This window comes from Trachurus trachurus (assembly GCF_905171665.1).
Source record: "Trachurus trachurus genome assembly, chromosome: 15".
Lineage (NCBI taxonomy): Eukaryota > Metazoa > Chordata > Actinopteri > Carangiformes > Carangidae > Trachurus > Trachurus trachurus.
The window spans coordinates 20,258,303-20,280,140 of NC_139906.1; the positions used below are offsets into that span (position 1 = coordinate 20,258,303).

The 21,838-nt window shown below is 42.7% G+C and overlaps 1 protein-coding gene across 2 annotated transcripts in view; it reads left to right on the forward strand.

The window, feature by feature from the left end:
• The first annotated feature begins 375 nt into the window (after positions 1-375).
• The window catches only part of pde10a (phosphodiesterase 10A), a 38,246-nt gene continuing 16,783 nt past the window's right edge, over positions 376-21,838 (forward strand). For both annotated transcript variants that reach the window (XM_083987866.1, XM_083987867.1), the window contains exons 1-2: positions 376-689; positions 11,218-11,349. In XM_083987866.1, coding sequence (XP_083843992.1) covers positions 626-689; positions 11,218-11,349 — 196 coding nt within the window. In that variant the 5' untranslated portion in view covers positions 376-625. The remainder of the gene's footprint in view (positions 690-11,217; positions 11,350-21,838) is intronic.

The window sequence follows — 21,838 nt, forward strand, 5'->3', positions numbered from 1 at the left end:
GAATAAAACTCCCGAAAATGGTTGTGAAATCAACTAATGGTCTTGATAAAATGTGATTTTAGTCTTACAAGGCATTTTACACGGCACTCGCTATTTTGGGGGCTTTTAATTTGAAACCAATCCGAGGAAGTCGAGCTCTGTCGTTGCAGTACACTTGACATTGGCGCGCTCTCTCTCCCCGTGTGTGTGTGTGTGTGTGTGTGTGTGTGTGTGTGTGTGTGTGTGTGTGTGTGTGTGTGTGTGTGTGTGTGTGTGTGTGTGTGTGTGTGTGTGTGTGTGTGTGTGTTTACTCCCATTTCTCTGTGTCTATGCGTCGTCGTCCCTGCTCCTCCAGTCTGCTGCTGCACATCCACAGCGGAGCCACCACGCCGAGGAGGCGGACCGACTGTAGCTACACCTCGGCCAGCGGTGCTGGGTTATAGCGCTGGTGGTGGGGGGGTGGGGGCAGCACACTGCTCTTCTTGCCCTTCCTAAAACCGTGCACAGCCTCAAGCACTGAGGACACCATCACCTCAGCGCGTCCTGGAATAGTTTTGCTTTTTTTTTGCCCAGACGCACCAAGTTGCAGCTGCAGAGGCGCACTTTTCTCCGTGGCTCCTCTCTCCTCTTGCGCTCACAATCCGACATGGAAGATGGTCCGTCTTCAACAAGCTGTTTCAGAAGGTTAACGGACTGTTTCTTGGGTGCAAGTAGGTATTTTTTATTTTTTATTTTTTATTAACATTCAGAATGGACAAGAAATGTACGCATAAAATACAGACCGTGTTGAATTAACAGTAACAGGGGAGCAAATCACAAAAACACTGGTATATTTGGGATGCGTTATTTCTGCTGGTCCTGCAGGCGGACGTTATTTGCCCGTTTGTCTACTCAACTTTATGAATGACCGATTGATAGCTGATTTAGATGGGTGGGGACTTCATTGGTGGGGGACCAGGCAGGACTGCAATTCGTCAAATGTAGCGTGCGTCTCCTCAGTCTTCTTCTTTTCAGGGTTTTAATCACAATTTAGATCAGATTCGTGAATCCCGTCTCGGATCTGAGCTGAGTCCGGTGTGTCAGCAGTGCTGCAACAAGACATGTCATCAGAGAGCGAAGCGAAGTCTGAGCAGCAGGAGCCGGAGTGAGGAGAGAAAGTGTAATGCTGCTTATCCCAATAGAAATAAATCCTAAAATACTGCAGAAGAAAAGGTTAGGTGGCCTAAATATAACTGTCAGAATTAGCATATTGTTGTTATTATTATTTCCTGTAAACTCATATAACTAATAATATCTATATAGGCTACTGTAGGCTAATACTAGCTCTTATTCCATAGTGTCCTACACTAATAATATCCTATTCAGTTTGGCTCTTATGATAATATTTTTTTTCCTTTATTGTAGATTTTGTTAATACACATTGGAAGCAGATATCCTAACAATTTAATATTATTCTCATTAAATAATTTGTTACAAATTAATTAAATTGTTACAAATGATGAAAAATACAGAAAAAAAATCTGTCACTAAATTAAATATCTCCTGTATGCTTCTATAAAATACTTAATTTTCCTTTGCATGTCAGAGCAGTTCAGTGGTGATTTCCAGTCCACATTTTGACATTCATCTGCTGTTGTATCTTTGCAGTGTTGCTGTGGGAACTCCAAACTTTATCACTTCTGTCTTTCCATAATTCCCGGTGTCTGTCTGTCTTGTCTGTCTGTCTGTCTGTATGCCACATGAATTATTCCGTCAGTGGTTCCAGTTGTTTCAGTGGCACCTCAAGTGACCTTTAGTGGCAACCCTGTAATAACAAGTTAGTAAGTTTGGGGCCTGGGATGGGAGTGATGCCAAAGTACGCACATAGCAGTAAACTGCAGTCATGGAATGTATTATTGAGGTACAGTATGTAGGTATCCTGCCCTCACACTGACCAAAAAAGGACAAGAATTTCAGATTTCACAAAGCCTTCAAACGTTTTGAATTTACAAAACAGCAGTGGATGTGAAAAGTCGACTGCCTTAAAGTAACATCCACTGAGCTGAATACTCATCCTTTTTTTGACATCATAAACATGTCATTCACAAATATGTTGACCTTAGAAAATACATATCATCCACTGTTGTTTCCACTCCTGTCATAGTTTGGTGTTTGTGTGAGTATCGTCACTCACATTTATGCTGTTCAGTCTTTTTTTCTTTTCTTTCAAATGCTGTACAGCTGTCAATTAATCTGGGTTAAATATAGGATTAACTTGACACACTGTTTGCCTTCTCATTGCATGTTTCCCTCTGATTCGTGTGGGATCAGGGAATAATTTGATTATGCTCCATCCAAGGCTTTGTGACAGTGATAAAAACACCCGAACACATTCATTTCTCAACTAGAATACAACTCATTATGGACTCTGTATGTTTTTACAACGCTGTTGTTTATGGAGAGTGCTTTCTACAAATATTCCATGTATGATAGATGACTTAAAATGTATCCAACAAAGGGTAGAGGAGGGCTTTTATTGTGGTGTAAAAGTGCGGTTTTGTTTTCCAGCCACTGATGGTATGTTTATCCTCCTATCATTGTTTGTCCTTTCTGAAATTGGACTGGTTGTTGGACTGTCCAGTTGCTCCCTAGAGAGACAGACTCCAGTTTGTCAAAGACAACATGTTGGCTCTTTCACTCCCTGGTTGCTCATATAATTCTCAGCAGTGACTTGGTCCTGGGATATTATAGCTGTTTGTAGCCTCACGTTGTGGGAAAATAAATAGGCTATGCATGCGCGTGTTTGTGTGCATTGTTGGTGGATAGTTCTGGTCAGTATCAGAGGTCAGTCTGGGTCACCCTTAATGTGATCTCCCAGGCATTTTCAAACCCAATTGGTTGTCGACGAATTGCTTAACTCAGTGAAGAAGGCTGCATTGTCAGGCAGGAAGTGCTCACGCTGGACATTTCCTGTCCCACCGCATGCCTTCTCTCTCGCAGCGAGGATTTCTCTCAGCACTGTCACAGAATATGTAAATACATAACGCACCTGATAGGACTGCCTTATGAAAATTAAAGCCTGATTGAAATTTGAATGGCTAAATAATTCCAGACTGGGCTGAACACATGCCAAATAGTTTCTCTTTGTGATTTGTCTTCTGTGTTTATTTAAACTTTCAGAAAATTCAAGCCAAAGAAAATTAGCTTGTTTGCGGTTTGAACCCTTCTTTTTTTTTTTTTAATGTGAAGATCTGTGCAGGACTGGATCAGCGCCAGGGCACAGTGCACGATCAGAGTGGGGAAACAGATGACATTCTCCTCAAGGCGTCCGTTGACCCCTCGTCAGCTTGTCGTGGGTTGGTATCTGAGGGGATGGGAAAAGGCCACATGCATGTAGATTTCTTTACAACTTGTCCTCGTGTCAGGGCTCATAAAAGAACACTGCACTGGAGAAGACGCAAGGAATCTGTGGTTCTCATTACCAGGTCCCAACTGGCCCCTCTGCAGAGCGGCTGCAGAGTTCAGCATCAGTCCAGATGTGGAGCGGGGAACATGACCCCTGATAACTGATGTGGCTCTGGGGAAGGAAAGCAGAGGGGGGGTGGGGGGTGTGGGGGGGCAGATGCAGCGCTACATCAAATCACCGGTTCGAGCGAGATGCTGACTCTGAAGCAGCAGCTCCAGCTTTACTGTTTGCAGCGTTACAGGCTGCGTGATCTCCCCACCTCTGGCTGTCGTTCAGTTTCCTCTCAGTGAGAGAAAAGCACAAGAAAGTTTGGAGTTGAAGGTCGACCTGCAGTGTGTCTGTCTGTAGCTGCAGTTAGAGCGCTGCCGCCTGCCTGTGACCACACTATTCGGCTGTGGATCAAGGGACATGCCTTATCTACATCTCAGTTTGCCATTTATAGCCCTTACCCTTTACGTCTATGACCTGGACCATGGAGGTGGAAATAATGCAAATTACATTTCCATGGAAATCTCTCTCTCTCTTGCACTATGTGTGTGTGTGTGAGAGAGAGAGAGAGGTGTGAGCTTGCATGTTTGTGCAGTGGTGTTTGTTTTTGCCATGTGGAGGCGTGTCTGTGGAAGTGATGGGACTGCAGCTTAAGTCCAGGGCGAAACAGCGTTTTCCTAATTTGACACTTTTTCACTGACTGGTGCATTGATTTAGCCACACCGGCCACCTCACCCTTGGCACTCCTGTGGAATGTGGGGAGAGTGTGTGTACGTAGATGTATGTGCAGTGCTCACCTGTACACACACACACACACATTTTCACGGGCACAGGCTCAATGAATAAATGAGGTGAGCAGTGGGAGAGGAGTCAAAGCGTTTTCATCTTCAGCGTTAGCTCTTTTTTCCCTCTTTGCCGCTAACTGAATGTCAGTCTTGGACGCTGTGCTCCAGCCCTCCCATAGATAAGATAAGAACCACATGCTCTTCCCACCTCCTGGCAAGGGAGTCCCAGGCGGACCTGCTGACGCACGCACCCTGCAGCAACCCCCCAACCCCACCCCCTTTTCCTGCCTCAGCCTCATGTCAGGAGAGTGAAAAGTAGTACCTTGGCAGCTTGCCCTTGACTCTCTGCCAGAAGGAGTGCGCTTCTAGAGAAGTGGTCTTTTCCCTTTTTCTCTCATGTGCATTTTTCATCTATGTGTTGCAGAGGAGGAACATCTTGCTCGCTAAACACTCGGCGCTGCTGTTGACAGTGCTGCTCAACAGGACAGGAGCGCTGGGGACGCACGTTCGCCTCCGTTACGGCACTATCTGTCTGTCAGTCGCACATGATAGCGAACCGCTTCATGGGAAATAGAAATGCATGATGGAGATGGGTGGAGCTGGTTGTTGTCTTTAACAGCTCTCCATCTCTTTATCTGTGCACGTGAGCTTATTGTTTCAGATAAAGCAATACTTTCCTTTTACAGTACCTCCAGGAATGTGCAAACCTACAAAGCAGGAATGAGACAATTCAACCAGTTCTCATATTGTTTCAACCTTTGTGTAATTCCTAAAGTATTTCAGGAAAGAAAAAACAAAAATGCACACCACTAGTGAAATGAACTCACACTTCACCCTTAGCTACAGTAACCACCTTCCTGCCAACTGAGTCAATGCCTCATCAGGGTTCTCTCAGCTGAGCAGCCTTGTTAAACAGCCTCTACACCTGTGGTGTAATGTCTGTTGCACCAAACAAGCTTCAACTGCCAAGTCAGACTTCACCAAGTGTTCCTCCACACCTCACACCAGCCCACTAGTAATGAAGTGTCTGGGCAAAGAGTTTATCTGAATGAACCTGACAGGCAAGATTTAGTGCACGAAGTGTCCCAAGCATGTTCAACTTCGGAGTTAGTTTATAAACTACCTTCACTTTTTTTTTTTTTTTTTTTCCAGTTATTTTTTGGGGCATTTTTTGCCTTAAATTTGACAGGACGGTGAGGTGGAGAGGGAGGGGGATTCACACACAGGATTCACACACGGATTCAAACCCGTGGCTGCTGCTACTAGAACCAAGCCTATACATGGTACACACTATTGGGTTCAGCCACCAGGGAAAACCATACCAAATACGTATATATTCTTATTATAATATAATATTATATGTAATGATAATAATAATAATATCAAAGATGTCACTGTGTCCTGGTGACCTGGTAAACCTCCACATCGCATTCATTTCTGTGCACAGTTTTATGACATCTTATAGACAAAAGGATTATTCAGTGAATCAAAGAAAGAAAAAAGTTTTAAAAAATGAATTCCCCTACATAACAGTGAGACACTGATTGCGCTGCTTTGGGTAAGAAACTTGTGATATGTGGGTGAGGTTACTCTCATCACTGACGTTCATGTTGAGAAATTCAGATTTTAAAATAGAATCCTTTGAAGAAAAGAAGTAAAAGAGGAAGCTGATCAGTGGCTGGAGACGTCTACTGCAATCACCGTCACTGTGCCTGGGCTATCAGATGAAGACTGAGGGGTTGACATGCAGCGTGGTGTTTCTGTGCTGCTTACAGTGATGGAGGTTGTGCAAGCTTAAATCAAACAAAATGTTAATGGGAAAATAAGAACAGTCTTGTGGACACAGAGAAATGAAGCCTTGCTTACTTCATGGTGGTTTTGTTTAATAAAGAGATGTGGAGTCAGAAGAGTACACTGGGGTTTTCCTCTTGTGTACCATTGATAAACGTTGACCTGCATTGTCCCTGATGCTGATGTGTGATACCTCACCACAACTGACTGAGTGTCAAGTTTCGAATCTGATGCTGATTTCAACACTTTAAAGTTGTTGTGCTAATACAATGCATAAAAAATATTTATTCAAAGCACATTTTATTATACGATGGAGTGAATTACTTAACAGTTTACAGCATCTCTACAAGCCATTTACTTTTCCATATAAAATCAGAGCATGCCTAATTGATTTCCTTAATAAAAATTCTCATAAAGTGGAATTGTTACTCTGGAGAATTGACTATTTTGACGCTTTTTCAGGATGTTTTGATGCCTGAATTTCCATATTAGCAGCACGAACTGGTGCTGTCTGTGAGCGCATTCCCAGTCAAACAGGAGCGTGCTCATGTTGAGAGACCCAGACGGACTGAGACTGGTTTGGCCTTCCCTTCCCAGTCCCAGGGTGTGGTGTGCTATAGTCAAGATAAGTGTTATGCAACAATACCTCACTGCATGAACTCAGGCTTCAGTTTTTACACAGGAAGCCCAAGTCTGAGTCAGGAACCAAAATCTCTGCCAACTGGGCTACAGCCACTCATAAACATACTGCACAACAAACTACTTCCCGCCTATAGGTTTGTCGAAAAGGAGCAACTTCATTGAAACACAGATGTGGGAAGTAACTAAGCTCTTAAGTGCAATCTCAACATGTATTTTACATGAATGTTTCTGTTTTATGCTATATTCCTATAGTTCTGTTTTTATCTCCTCCACATCTATAGTAAATCGAGATTTTACATAGAAACATGATGAATGCATAAAATGCAAAACATTGTTAAAGACTGAAATAGTAGTTTCCAACCATTTCCAGCTAAAGTAGTGTGAAGTCACAGTTCAAAGGAGCTGCTTCCCCCCTTTAAAATGGATCCATGTAAAAAAAAAAAAAAAAAATGTTCAAAGGCACAAATTTCATAAAAAAGCAAAGATTAGATTTTTTTTTTTCTTAATTGCTGCCCCATTAATCCTCTCTCAACCCCCAACATTTATCATGCGACCCTATGAAGATGGCCTGACCCTGAGGTTGGGAACCACTTTACTAAACCAGCTCTATCTCCACCAACAACAGTAAAATTCGACTCATGCATGGATGCATCGGTGCTCACAGTCTAAACAGAGTCATATATAATAAGATATCAGTCACAGGATGTTTTTTCTGCGTCACTGGAACTTTTATTTTTGATACTTGAAGTAGATATTTGACTTCAATAGGATTTGAGTGCAAAACTACTTTACTTGACTGGCCTTTTAAGTGTGATAATGAACATGTGAAGTAAATGGCAGTCATCTCCTGCCACAGGCTTTGCACTGCCAACAAAGTACACACAGTTTAATGTTGTATCTGCTCACGAATAAAAATCATGGACTGGATTAAGATTTATATTTTTTAATATAACGAATCTTCAAAAATGAAGCTGTTAGAAATCAGTTCGGGCTAGACATGTCAAACGTGTTTCCTTATCACGATATCTGTTAGAAACAAATGAAAAATATTTTATCTTATCTTGATGACGCCATTGTCTTCAGCAGCGTCGGCCCCAGTGGGAAGGAAAATATCACTGTGGCTTTACAAAATAAAAGCAAAACGCTTTGGTCAAACCAGCAACCAAGCTGTTGTTCATACCACGGCTCGCTCTCTCTCTCTCTCTCTCTCTCTCTCCTGATTGAGTGAGCACATGTGGTTCCCAATGGGGTTAACCATTCTGGACCACAGCATGTGGGACAGATCTGGCTGCACCTTTGATTAGCCGCCGTAGTCGCAGGCTCGGGACACTGACGCATATCCCACAGCTCTGAGTGTCACTGCGGTCACATTAGGGTGAGCTGCGGCTCTAAAGACTTCAGAGGAAATCAGAGGGAAAGCCTGTAAGGTCGGCAGAAAAGTAGCAGGAATGTACAGGAAAAAAAAAAGTGCCATCAATCACCATCGTGCCATAATATAGTGGCTGTCAGATCAAACCAGTCATTCCTCTGGTTTCTTTTTTCCAAGGCACTTCAATAGAGATTGACGACGTTTACATTTTGTTTTCCTAAACTGATACAGATAAATACATTTAATAGGTCAAGATGCCCCCCACTGGAGTTCACCTGAACTAACTGTGGAGCAGATTCATTAGTCATTCACTGAAAGAAATGTTCAAATTACTTCAACAAAATGTCAAAATTATGTAACTTTGATTTGACATTTTCAAACATCTTTGCTCTCACATTTAGAGGAAGTCGACCCCTGAAGGTTTTCCTGTCATGTGGACTGTCTTCCGGTAATACATCACATTATTGTATTACATTGTGATACATCTGCCCTGCAAGAACTCAATTAATGCATCAAGATAGCAAGATACTGTAAGTTCTGGAGGATAAGTCTGGTGATAGTCACACATACCATGAAAAGACCCAAAGAAACATTGAAGTAATCCCAGTAACAAGTGCTGTGTGTGTTCAGCTGAAGCCTGATACAGTTGTTGCTCTGTGCAGTAGAGCACCATTGTTGACCAGAAACTAATAAATACACATCACAGAGCTGCACTGGCTGACATCCTCCTTCATTCTGATGAACACGGTCGGGCACTGTAGTTTATTTTGAATCAATCCCAGAAACACCGTCTTGCCAACTGAAATAATCAGCAGAGCTCCAAATGTGTATCAATCCGCAGCTGAAAATAGTCCCCAGCGAATGCACTCTGACTTCTGTTTTAATAATGTTTGATATACAATGTGCGGTAGCCTACTCTGCCCTTTTAGAAAATGATTTTTCCTGATTTTAATAAAAAGCATATATTCATAACTACTATTTCGATTTATGTCTTGAGCAGGACGAAATGAGCTTGGAGCTGACACACAGACAGGTTGGGGAAGTTGGAAAGTACTGAGAGACAGACTGGTCCTGTTGACAAAACCAAAAATGTATGGGTAGCCTTTTCTTTTAGGAAATTACTGGGGTATTAGTTGACATGTACGAGCCATATATTACTTTAATGAAAATTTTGTTGTACTTGTAGACAGTTAACTGTTGAGTAAGGGGTCCTGAACTCCCCCTTTTCCACAGTTCTTGCTACTGTGGACTCAACTCTAAGCACAAGGGTGTACCCACAGCACTGTTTTATGAACCATTATATGCCCCCTGCAATATTCTTATCACTGCTGTTTGTTTTTTGCCCCATGGAAATAGGACATTTGACTATTTTTGTTGATGTGCACACATATGATTCCTAAATAATTTTCAGAGCCGATCGACACAAAACTTGTATTCATAAATTCACACAGCCTCCTTGTGTTTTCTTTTTTTGTGGTGTCACCAATCACAGTGCCTCCTTTGTGTGTCAGATAGGACAAAGTCGTACGGGTCTTTTGCAGTGCTCCCATTTTACTCCTCTCTGTGTGTCTTTCTGTCCCCTGCAGCTCCCTTCAACCCCCCTTAACTTTCTCTCATTTATTAAGCCGTATTCTGCCGATGTGCGTCAGAGCTGGCCAGGAGTCTCGTGAGGCGTTCCGCTCCTGAAGAGCTGTGTCTCGTGTCTGGACAGCGTCAGACCGCAGCGTCCTCCACCCCCCAAACTTACCCCCACCTCTGTTTGCCTTATTTGCCTGCAACCACCACAAGCCTCCTCGACCTCCACACACACACACACACACACACATAGACGCGGCACACACGCTGAGCAGATGATCCATCGTAACTGAAGATCAAATTATTTGTTCTGGGGGAATAAATCAAAGGTCGTAGGTAGCTGCTGACTTTTTTACCAGAGTCAGGAGCACTTTGATGCTCAAATTAAATTGGAATAAGTTAAAGTTTTTCCTGAGATGCAGGTTTGAAACGCTCTTTATTGACGCACATGAAGTTACCTGCAGTTTTAAGTGGAATGGATAGTCGTATCTCCTGCAGCTGGTTTTATTTTGTCATCTGGCACAAAGCTGCAGTCTGTGCCACCCCTCATGTACTTGTTTTGTTGTCCACAAGCAACTGTAGCCATTCTCTAACCTGATATAAAGGATTTCAGACAGACGCCCCACTTAGTAATATTTTCATGCCGTGTGTGTGTGTCTGACAGCAGAACACATGCCTTCCAGCTGCATGTCCTCCTGTGATTCATAGTTGAAGGGAGTCTACACAGATGCTGCTGATAACCAGACGTTTCGTGAGAAAGCAGTGAAATGATCGGGGCTGTGTGAATACAGCACCTCTCTTTTCTGCTATTATCTGATAACAGATATCAATCCTGTGGAGCATGTCATAAATTCAGCACTGCCATAGGATTTGTTTTGGGTTTTTCTTTTTTTTTCTTTTTTTAGGAATTATCCCTTTTGGTTGTGAGCGTTGAGTTCACTGTCCCAGGATGAGATGACGTCTCACGACTGGATTTAGTCTTTGTTTTAGACACACACTCCATCTTGCGTGAGTGACCTAAACATGATGGTTTCCTAGTGCATCATGACGGCCTCTCAGACGCCAGCGGGTATATTAAAAACAACTTTCCCTCAACGATGGTCTGGCAAATGGCTTTTTTCCCTGACAACAAAGACAGTAAACAGCAGCACTTAGCGAGCTCTCAAGAACCTAATTGCCTATTAAGCACAATCGAGTCCTCCTTTATCCTGCTGCCTCTGTTGGGGGCTCCTATCCCTGGAGACACAGCTTTACAGTAAACATAAGTGAGCTAGCCCAGCTATCTGAGAGCCTTAGCCGGAAAACTAGGCGCTGCTGTTGCTGCTGCTGCTGCTGCACTCACCTCACGGTACGGCGAAAAGAGAGATGACCTTCTGCTGCCTCTAGCCTGTGGATTTGTTTGGGTGGCTGTCGGGAACACTGTGGGCCAGACTGAGACGTTATTTCCATCCTCTTATATCTTTCTGTTTCTCTTCTCCACACTTTTCTGCTATTTCCATGATTTTGTGCAACATCTCCCTGCGTCACTTTAATGTTTTGTTTTGTTTTGTTTTTTATTATTATTATTCTTATGCTCTGCTTAGTCATGGATAAAGTTGCGCTGTGCATGAACTAAAAGACATTTTTGTTTCTGTGCTCTTCAGGCTTGACAGATGAGAAAGTGAAGGCCTACCTCTCGCTGCACCCGCAGATGCTGGACGACTTTGTGTTGGAGAGTGTGAGTGCAGAGACGTTGGACAGATGGCTGAAGAGGAAGACCAGCAGCAGGCCTGCAGGTATACCACTCCGACACACTCACACACACACGCACATGCATGCACACAGACATACAGGGATAAACAAAGAAACACACACACACACACACATGCTGCAGCTCTCTGGATCACTGTGACATAATGATTGGATCAGCGGATTTCAGTGTATTGACGCACAGTTGTAATTTCTGTAATATTTTACTTTGGTTAAATGTTTGTACTTTTTAGCTCACATAATCCCATACGAGTTCCCGAGGAGTCAACCACAAATACAGGCTGCCATGAATATCTGCAGCCACGTCAGTCTTTTAGCTTTTATTGCTCTGAAAAACTAAAACCTTTTCTCTTAAAGACCAAAGGATAACTGGAGCCGAGGCAGAGTGTAACTCTGTGGGCTCCATTTATTATCCTGGCCATTTGCAGTACAAATCACTCATCTTCACGTGTTTCCTTTAATCGCCTGTGTGTGTGCGCGTGTGTGTATATGTGTGTGTGTGTGATAGACAGACGAAAGGGAGAGGGAACGGGCTTGTCGGGTGTTTACGGGTCATTAGATGTGTTTGAGCGGGCCGAGTTGAGTCTGTGCCGTGCGCTCCACACACAGCGGACTGTTTCTCAGACCAACCGCATCCATCAAGGGCCCACAGAGCTGGCACTCTGCCCAGTCGAGCTGCTGACGTCAGAGGCGACCTCCAGAGACATGCAGCCGGCTGAAGGGGGCCCAGGGGAGGGGCGGGGATGGTGGGGGTGGGGGTGGTGGTGGTGAGGGGTTGTGCTGGCTCAGGGTGTGGGTGTGTTGAAGTGAAGGGAGGGGTGGGGGGGGGGCTGGCGGAGGATGGATTTGTCACATTTGGGAGCTGCTGCTTTCTCCATGTGGTTTACAGACAGTTGTGTTTATTGCTGCCATGCAGAGACGTTGGTCTCTCAGGTCTGATCCTGCACTTAAAACAGTTTCCTGTATACAGTGCAGTGCGTACATGTGTGTGTGTGTGTGTGTGTGTGTGTGTGTTGACTCTAACAGGTAGAAATAGAGGCCAAAATGATTCTAGCCGGCGCCAAGTGGGAATAACTAATTTCACCCATGTAGTTCAGGTCAGAGCAGATGAAGCCTGAGCAAAAGGAGAACGTTGATTCACAAAGTTTAATAGCAGAGAGCACAAAGACTTTCAGGCTGATGCGTTGTGATCAGTTTTCAGTAATCATATGAGTCATGAAACCAAATTCCCCACAGTGCAAAGGTCATGTTGTTCCCATCCTTTCCAGAAACTCCACAACCTTAAGAACCCCTTTGTTTACTACAGATTTTTCAAAGCATGTTTTAAAATCTGTGTTTATCTCAGCTACTAGTTATTTCAGTGCGGTTGGAAAATCAGCTCGCATAAAACTGAAACTGTCTCGAGTCATGCAGCCAATCAGTGAACAAAGTTATCATTGAAACGTCTGTGCTGCATTACTACACAGGCGTGACCTCACTTTGACATGACATTCATTATGATGGATTTCATGTCTCGAGCAAGTTTTCTGATCTCAGCCGATTCTCATGTTGTGCAGAGAAGCATGCTGAACACTGACAGCCTGCAAGACAGAGAGAGAGAAAAAAAACTAGAGTGCAATGACGTCAGTGGTGAACAGTAATGCAAACAACATTACTGATCCCCTACTATGTGTCAAGCTGCTGGTGAAATGGTAACCCGCATCAGTTTGTTATAGGTGAGGATGCACAGAGGAGGGCCAGAGCAACGATACAACACAGTTTGTGTTAAAAAATATAAAATTACTGGACTGATAAAGAAGCAAATCACAGTTGTTTTTTTGACTACTAGATAATATAATTGATAATAGTTTTTTTCATGTGGTGATAAAGACGACATCACACTGTGACCGCTCCTTTGCTGGGAATTTTCAGCATTTGCCCACCTGCATACCTTCAGCTCTCCCTGAGTACCAGCACTTGCTGATTAATGTAGGTCAGATGCAGGTAGGTATGCAGTACGCTGCCATGCCATGAGTGTCTAGACCTTTTACCTCCAAAAATTCCTATCAGTTAAATCACAGATGGACAGATGATTGGGGGGGGGGGGGGGACATGCGGACCACCAAGGGCTATTCCTATTTCTTGGAATTTAATTTTGTTGGATTAGTTTGTTTGTTTGTGTCTGTCGTCCTAGTTGCTAAATAACATCGTCATCTTTTATTTGATTTTACACATGGTTGGAAGTGTTACAGTGAGTGTATCTTTGCAATGTAGCTTACGTCAGTTTGTTTTAATGCTCTGTTTAGCATTAACTTAATAAAAATATGTATGAAGTGTTTATAGCATAAAATATGATACATTAGTTTTCACCTGATTTTCCTAAGAAATTATTTGATACCTGAAGATTCAATAGAATTGTCTGTAGTCAAGTTGCATTCTGGGTAATTTGAAGACCAGGAAAATGTATATGTATGGAATGAAACAATATTTTACTTCATCAGCGGCAATGCTTATCCTTTTTTGGGGGGGGGGTAAAATGTCTTTTGGTCCAAATGGTTATGTAGGAATTTACCCAGAAAATAACACAGTAGTATTTTCAGTTTAACAAAACATTTATTTGAATAGTGAGTTTAGATAACATCTGTTGTGATTAGTTGCTATATAAATAAAATTTGATTGGTCCTGTGATGGATTGAGGACAGAAAGATTTGGTCTGGATGGTTATTAGTTTGAAAAAATTCACTTGCCAAATTTTGGCCATGCAGTTTTGACATTGTGTCTGGACCAGTGGAGACTCACGCCAGGCTTCCTGAGTTTACCAAGTTGCAAGAATGCATTTACACATTGCAGGTACTGAACAATATTCAGCCACTTGCTCGGAGCAGTTGGGCTCTTCAGCTGCGCGAGAGGCGACCAGACTCAGAGCGAAAACATCAGTAATCAGCCCGACAGCTCCCCCATTATGCCTCGTGTCTCTCTCGGGGTTGATCTCTATATCACATCAGTAGTATCACTCTGAGTCCACTTCCTCTGTCGGACCACTGTGAGCAGACACTTGGGCACCACTCTGAAGCCTCTCTGCGTCTCACTCTCAGTGGCTGTATACACTCCAATGACAAGCACTGTCTAATTTCTGGTTCATCACACAGGCTGAACGGTCACTGTGATGGGATGATGGCTGGAATTTGACTTGTAGATTTATTTCTGCCGTCTATTCGGAAGATGTATTTCCTTTTCCTGTGACTTTTTTTTTTTTTTAGGGATAGGATTGATATTATATTCTTTATGAGTGCAGCAGCAGCAGGACCTGTCATCATGTGATCGTCACTGAGATAACCACAGCTTCCTGGAAGCCGTCCCTGCAGCCAGTCCCGTTCTCACTTATCATGTGATGGACAACATTGGATTACATAAATCAGTTTCTCTGTACACATACACAAGTGTCTGTGTGTGTGTGTGTGTTCCCAAATGTTGTGTTACAGCCTGTGGTTCCAGAAAAAGCTGCCACATTTGCACACTAATCACTGTTTGGTAATATTGAAAATTTGCTTTTTCACATACCTGAATTATACTCTTTTGTGCAGTTTATTTTTATTACTTAAGTAGCTGTGCTTATGCGTCGAGATGAGGCTTTCTAGTCAGATGTAGGTGTTTCATAAGATACAGAGCTGAACAAGATTTCCCAGAGTTCCCACTGATGTCATTTCACCATTACAACCTCTCTTGACCACTGTCCCACTGGCATTGTTCACACCACACGCTGCCACAGGGTAATTAACAAATCCCAAACCCTCTGCTGCTACGCCACCCCTCTCCACCCCCACCTTATATATTGCATACACATACACATACACACAATGTACACGTTTACACATATAACAACTCTTAGTCCCTCAGCCCAGTTAAGCTGAGACTTGAGGTTGGATAAAGTCTTTCAGTTTTTGCGTTTCATTTGTATTCTCATCATATATTTCCTACACCATGACGCCTGGATAGTTTGGATACAGTATATTCATTAATCAAATGTGAGGAAATTGTGAAAAAATAACCATAGCATATATAGAACTTTTGGTTGATAAATCACTCAAGTGATCAATAGGTCAGAATTTTCTCTTGACAACCTATGTCAGTACACATGATGAGAACATCAAGGTTAAACATCCTTCGCGAGTGGGACTGGCTGCCTGATTAGAGATGGAAAACTTTGTGGAAGCCGGCTGAGCTGAGCCTCCAGTCTCCTCCTGGCCTTGAGTGAGGCAGGAGTTGGGCTGAACTGTTGAGCAGCTGATACTGTTTGTCAGATGTGTTTGGATGGTAGTCACAAGAAAACAAAGATGTGCTTGTGTAGCAGACACTCATAAGCAACCACGGTGATAAGAGAGCTGTCTCACCTGCAGGGCGTTCCAGCAGGGGGGAGGAGGAGGGGGAGGAGGAGGAGTGGGCCCCCTGTGCAGCACTGAGTGGGTGCAACTTGCTAGTGTAGTTTAAAATGCAATTAATATGGTTGAATATGCCAAATAAAAGTAAAAGTAAAAAAAATCCTTTAAAATGCATGAAAATATATTTGTTGGTGAAAGTTAGTTAAACCCTTTTTTTCACACGGGAATTTAAAGCAGAAGTAAGCGGAATATTTGTGTTAAAGCAGAAGTAAGCGGAATATTTGTGTTACAGTAATATAAGTCTTAAATAGTTATATCTTCCGACAGCAATCACTTACATAGAGTGTTTGGTCCGAAACACAGGTCTGTCAGTCACTCTGCTCTGCTGTAAGCCGAGGAGAAAACGTCTTGTATACTTCCTTGTATCCTACAACCTTTATCCAATGAGGAGAGAGAACGGCATGAAGAGCTGTGTGTGCAGCCAAGGGATGCGCGTGAATGTGGTGACGTAGGGACGAGGACCAATAGATCCATGACGAGGGCGGGGGCTGCTAACTCCATCGGCTGACAAGAAGTCAGCCAAAACGACCGGATCGCTTACTTCTGCCTTAATATAAGTCTTAAATAGTTACATCTTCCGACAGCAATCACTTATATAGAGTGTTTGGTCCGAAACACGGGTCTGTCAGTCACTCTGCTCTGCTGTAAGCCGAGGAGAAAACTTTCCTTGTATCCTACAACCTTTATCCAATGAGGAGAGAGAACGGCATAAAGGGGCGGTCCTCTCTGTGTGTGCAGCCAAGGGATGCGCGTGAATGTGCCAATGTGGTGACGTAGGGACGAGGGCGGGGACTGCTAACTCCATCGGCTGACAAGAAGTTAGCCAAAACGACCGGATCGCTTACTTCTGCTTTAAAGAGAGACCTGCAAACAGATCAACATTACAGTTAAAAAAAACAGCGGAGGATGAGTTTGTAGGTGAGGAGAAGAAGAAGGCTGCTGCTTTTGGCAGCTGCACGTCCTCTATCTAGCAGGTCGATGCAGGACAACCACTAGGTCGACACATATTGACCGCTGAGTCACTGCTAGCTGACCGTCCTGTGGGAGACTGTGTATCCTTGGCGGCAGATCAATAAAGCACCCATCAAGTATTGTGCACATTAGACCCAGCTGACTGAGGGATTTTTTCCTTAACTTTGGGGGCTGCTGATATCTTCTGTGATGCTTCTTCAAATCATTTATCAAACAGTTCGCCAGAGACCTTAATGCCGGTTTTGTGTGTTGGTGTGTTTGCAGATGTGTCTCTTTTAAGGTCTCCAGAAGTCATCAGTCTGTCATAAGGCTGCACGATATTGGCACAATTATAATCCAGATTTTTATGCTCTCAGCTATTCTCCTTTTAGTATTTTTGACAACTAAGTTTCACTAAGTAGTTCTCAGAGTAACAGTATATTTGTCATCCATGGTCATATGACACTGATACGTTGTACACTTTGCAGTGTGAGCATGCAAATCAGAATTTATTTACGCAAATTTTCTCCTGCATATTTTTCACACTTGCTGCAGAGCAAATATTTTTTGATTCAACATTCAAAGGTGCAGGCAACGCCACGTACCTGAGGAAGCCGTGTAATAAACACAGCAGCCAACCATGAGCAACAATCATCTTCATCTAGTCTTTTTAATTACCAGTAGAGCTGGAGTTTGAGATGTTTCTTTTACTTCGGTTAGTGAATTTCATAACTGATGACAGAGTATCTATTGATGCAAAAGTATTATTAACGATTCACTCCAGCCAACAAAAAAAGTCTGTTTGAATCTGCAGCTGAATTCTTTTGAAAAGTTTTTTTTACACGTTATCATGGATTCAGTACTTGGACTGTGTCTGCTTCACTCTTTGCTGCCCAATCTGTTGAATCCAGGCATTAAACTAATCGTGGTTCCTCTGTGTGTGTGTGTGTGTGTGTGTGTGTGTGTGTGTGTGTGTGTGTGTGTGTGTGTGTGTGTGTGTGTGTGTGTGTGTGTGTGTGTGTGTGTGTGTGTGTGTGTGTGTGTTTCATCTGTAGCACAAATGTCTGGCACAAAGATGAAACACACGATGAAATCAATACATGTAATAATTCACACAGTTATCCTTGTAGGGTGAGAAAAGGCTTTTTGCCTTCTTGTTGTTATTGTGGTGATGGAAGTAGAATAACATTTTCGATGCAGACTCTGGATAGGGTTTCTCTCCTGTCTGACGTCATGCTGCTGATCCATTTATTTTAACTTTGCTGTTTGTTCTGTTTTTCCAAAAATGGTCTGTGAGAGGGTTTTTCTCTTTCCAGCCTCAGCTGGCTGCTCCTCCGTCTGAACTGTTACACTGGGGCGAGATTCACATTCAAAGTCAGAACAGCTAATGTATCAGGACTACCAACCTCAAATTTAAAACACTGTATCCAAATAGTGTGCATGAAAACATTAAAGTGTAGTTAATGATTATCTACAATAGCCACATGGACCTCTCGCTCTGTAAACCAGATGTGTGAAAATGGTTTAAAGTAGTTATTAATATTTTATGTAGGATTGTAGACAAACAGATCAGTATGTGCAGTATATTACATTGACCACCTTAGTAATTGTAATCTTCTGAGCTTTACTTTAATAAAGAGGTTGTATCCTTTTAAAGCTTTTGAGGTTGTCCAGGGAAAAACATGAATGGTGTGATGAAGTTGCTCAAAAAGTGTCTGCTCAGCCTCCGCCGGGTGCAGGAGTTGCTCGACAGTTGTGTTTAGTGCTCGGTGTGTAGTGAGCTGGCAGCGCATTTTGTAAGAACATGTCGGCCCTCTCCTCCTGTGTTTACTCAAAGCACAGCAGGTCCCAGAAAATATGGGATGGCATTAGAACAGGCTACTGGTCTCTGTCCCCGTGCTGGTGGCGGCTGACCACATGGTGTGCTGATAAAACACACACAGACATGCACATATACACACACACACACACATACATTCCTTTCCCCTCTGCCTCAGGGGTAGGTGTATAATTGGGGTTAATCCCCTGACACATACCTGATGAAACAAAGATGTTATTGTTGCAAAATGGGGCAGGCAAAGTGTCAGTTTTATATATTCTGAAGCCTCTTCCACGTTGACAGAGCCGGCCAGACAGGGAGCAGCTAGTGCGCACTTTCTTCAACAAAGTTGTCCCGGCCAAAAAGCAGCAGCACGTTTTCTCTTTTTCCTCTGTTTTCAAGGAAAACCAGGAATATGAGAGAGTCATGCTGGACCTCCACCTGCTGAATGTGTGCATGCTTACTTTAAATAAACTACTGGAACTGATCCAACCAGGCGCCTGGTTAAGCGTAGCAGATTTAAACGGCACTCGCTTTCGTATCTCATTTAGAGATTTACCTTACAGGGTCTAGTCCGCGAGTACAGCAGCTTCGTGTTACTTTTTGGCCCCTTAGACATTTCCAGTGTGCGGAAACAATGCTCAGTGCTCACCCTGTTGTTCCACTGGGACAGCTCCACTCGAGATGCCGGCAGAGGAGCTTTGCAAGGCTGTAATTGGACCTGCTACACTACAAACACTGCCTGGTGACCATTTCCTCCAGGAGGGACGTTGAGCATTGTAGGACCGATGAGCCCTTACTGAGTGAATACCTCTGGGAAAAGGAAGGCTTTAATGTAGTGCTGAGTGATACAGTTGAAATATTGATAATAATATTTGCGTAATATAATTATTATTTTTGGAAATGTTCGTAAAAGCTCATGAAAAAAAAACTGATGGGTTGTATTTCACTGTGACACATTACATCACTTTCTTTTCATGTGTAAAACTAGATCTCAATTTAGTTTCAGACTCATTCCTTCACACAAAAGAATTTAATAACATGATAACACTGCGTGATCATATCATCACATACTTATTCACTGATAGGATTTGTTGCCCAGTTCCACTCGTACGTATCAGTGTTGCTGGAGCTATTGGCACTGCGGCACCTTACAATAATGTTAAGTGGCAATGATATGTTGTTGAGAACCAACAACAGCACTATGGCAGCCAACATCAACAGACAAGGCAGAAGAAAAAAAGAAAACCCACCCCTCTGGTATTTAAAATCTAGAGTTATAGCTTGTTATAGTGTTGCTTGCATTTGGTTATGACCTGTGGGTTCTTACCTATCCTGCCCCTCCTCCCTGCTTGTCCCTGCCACAGCCAAGTGGGTGAGGGGGTCCTGAGAGATGAGACCTCAGGTCCTGAAAGGGGGAAATATATATTTTAAAGCTCAAAAACCACAAACACCGACACACTGTATACCAATCCAAATATGGAATCAGTATTACATTTCCTGGTATGTTTTTACAGTTACTTCATCTTATGGTTTAAATCAGGTTTATTTGCTCAGCCCTTTATCTCCAGCATCTCACTCACTATACTCGCATTCATTCACCACATGACATCAGACACCTGTCAACCTGTCATGTCACTGGACAAGACTTAATATCAGTGTCTGATAATTAGTCTGATTCTTTATGGATTCCCTTAATGATTCCTGAACAATTGTCTGTGTGAACCAAGTTTCTAATGAATTTAATGAAAAGGTGTCTGATATTGGTAGCCTATTACAACACAAAATATTTGCCCTGGTAAAGGACATGCTGCTCGGTTGTGAACAAAGTGTCAAATACATGACATTCCTGGAGCTGAAGTCCATGTTGCGTAGATAGATGTAACGTATCGCTGTTTTCACCCATGCGTGAGTTTGACGTCATTGTTTTGTGCGAAACATCTGAAAAGGAAACCAGTTCTCAATTGGAACTGGTTCTCAGTTCCCATACAGGTTGAATTTAAGACATGATTATTTTTCTTTCTTTCTTTCTTTCTTTCTTTCTTTCTTTCTTTCTTTCTTTCTTTCTTTCTTTCTTTCTTTCTTTCTTTCTTTCTTTCTTTCTTTCTTTCTGCACAATAATCAGTGGACACATCACTGTGTTTGTGTTACAATGAGAGAACTGCTCTAATAAATGTAGACCAACTTTGAATAGGTAATACTTTTTAATATTTGTCCTTTAAAGAAGTCTCAACAAGCTATTATTAAAAAAAAGATTCTCTCTTGAAAAAAAGTTGTATTTCTCCTCCTTTCAAAAAGGGTTTGAAGTCCTTTTCAAGTGCAACGCTCTGTCCTCTGATTGACGTCATTCCCGGCCAGGGGTTCACTCTAAAATAGCTCTCATGGCTAAGTTAGGAAACTCATAGCATACTGGTGGAATGTTTAAAACAACAAACAATGTTGCTGGCTGTAATTTCTATCTTCACATGTACAAAGAGGTTTGTCTCAAAGGAGCGCCCGCTCAAGTCAGCACTTCAGAAGCTGTTTCTAAAATCTGCCCAGCTTTTTGCATGGTTTGATCACATGAAAAGTTATCAAAGAGATCTGAGCAGTTACTGTTCTCGTGTGCTGGTGACTCGCGTGTAATGAAGAACCGCTTGAGCTGTGTGAATGGTTTTATTTTCATCCCAAGTAGCACTCCCAGGCCCACTCCTAGACTATAAGTCCAGAAAGTGTTTTGATTGGCTGAAGCCTTCATTATTATCACATACTTCAGTGTCGACATCCAAAGACAATAGTCATATGTCTACTGTCTCTCCAACAGCCTGAAATCACACCAAGAATTTGCACTCGGGGCCACAAAATTTTGCACTTGTCAGGTTAAATTAATACTTCTCTTAATTCTGTTTTAAAAGGAGCATAATTTAAGCAAATGTCTCCCATCAAAAGCAGGTAATATATTCATCCATAATTTATGTATAGAATGCGTGTTAATGCTTAAACACTGCATATTTTTTGCCTTGACTCATTTGCCATTTACCTGTCAACGGTTGTGAGGGCAAACACTGCTTACTTGCTGTTTTTAGTGCTGTGTCTTCATTATCCCCCTGTGCACAAATCCAATGTATCCACCCAACCTTTAGACAGCCGGGTCAGGTCTGTGTGTTGCTCACACACAGTGGTGTGTGTTCAGCTTTAAAGTACAGACAAAATTGGTTTCACACATCTGCCTTCACCAGGTTATTAACACAAACTAAGTTTATATCCAATCCTATTCACAGACTATTACATCAAGAAAGACTTCAGTGAGTAACTTTTGCCAAACAAAAGCCACTGTGGCCACATTTA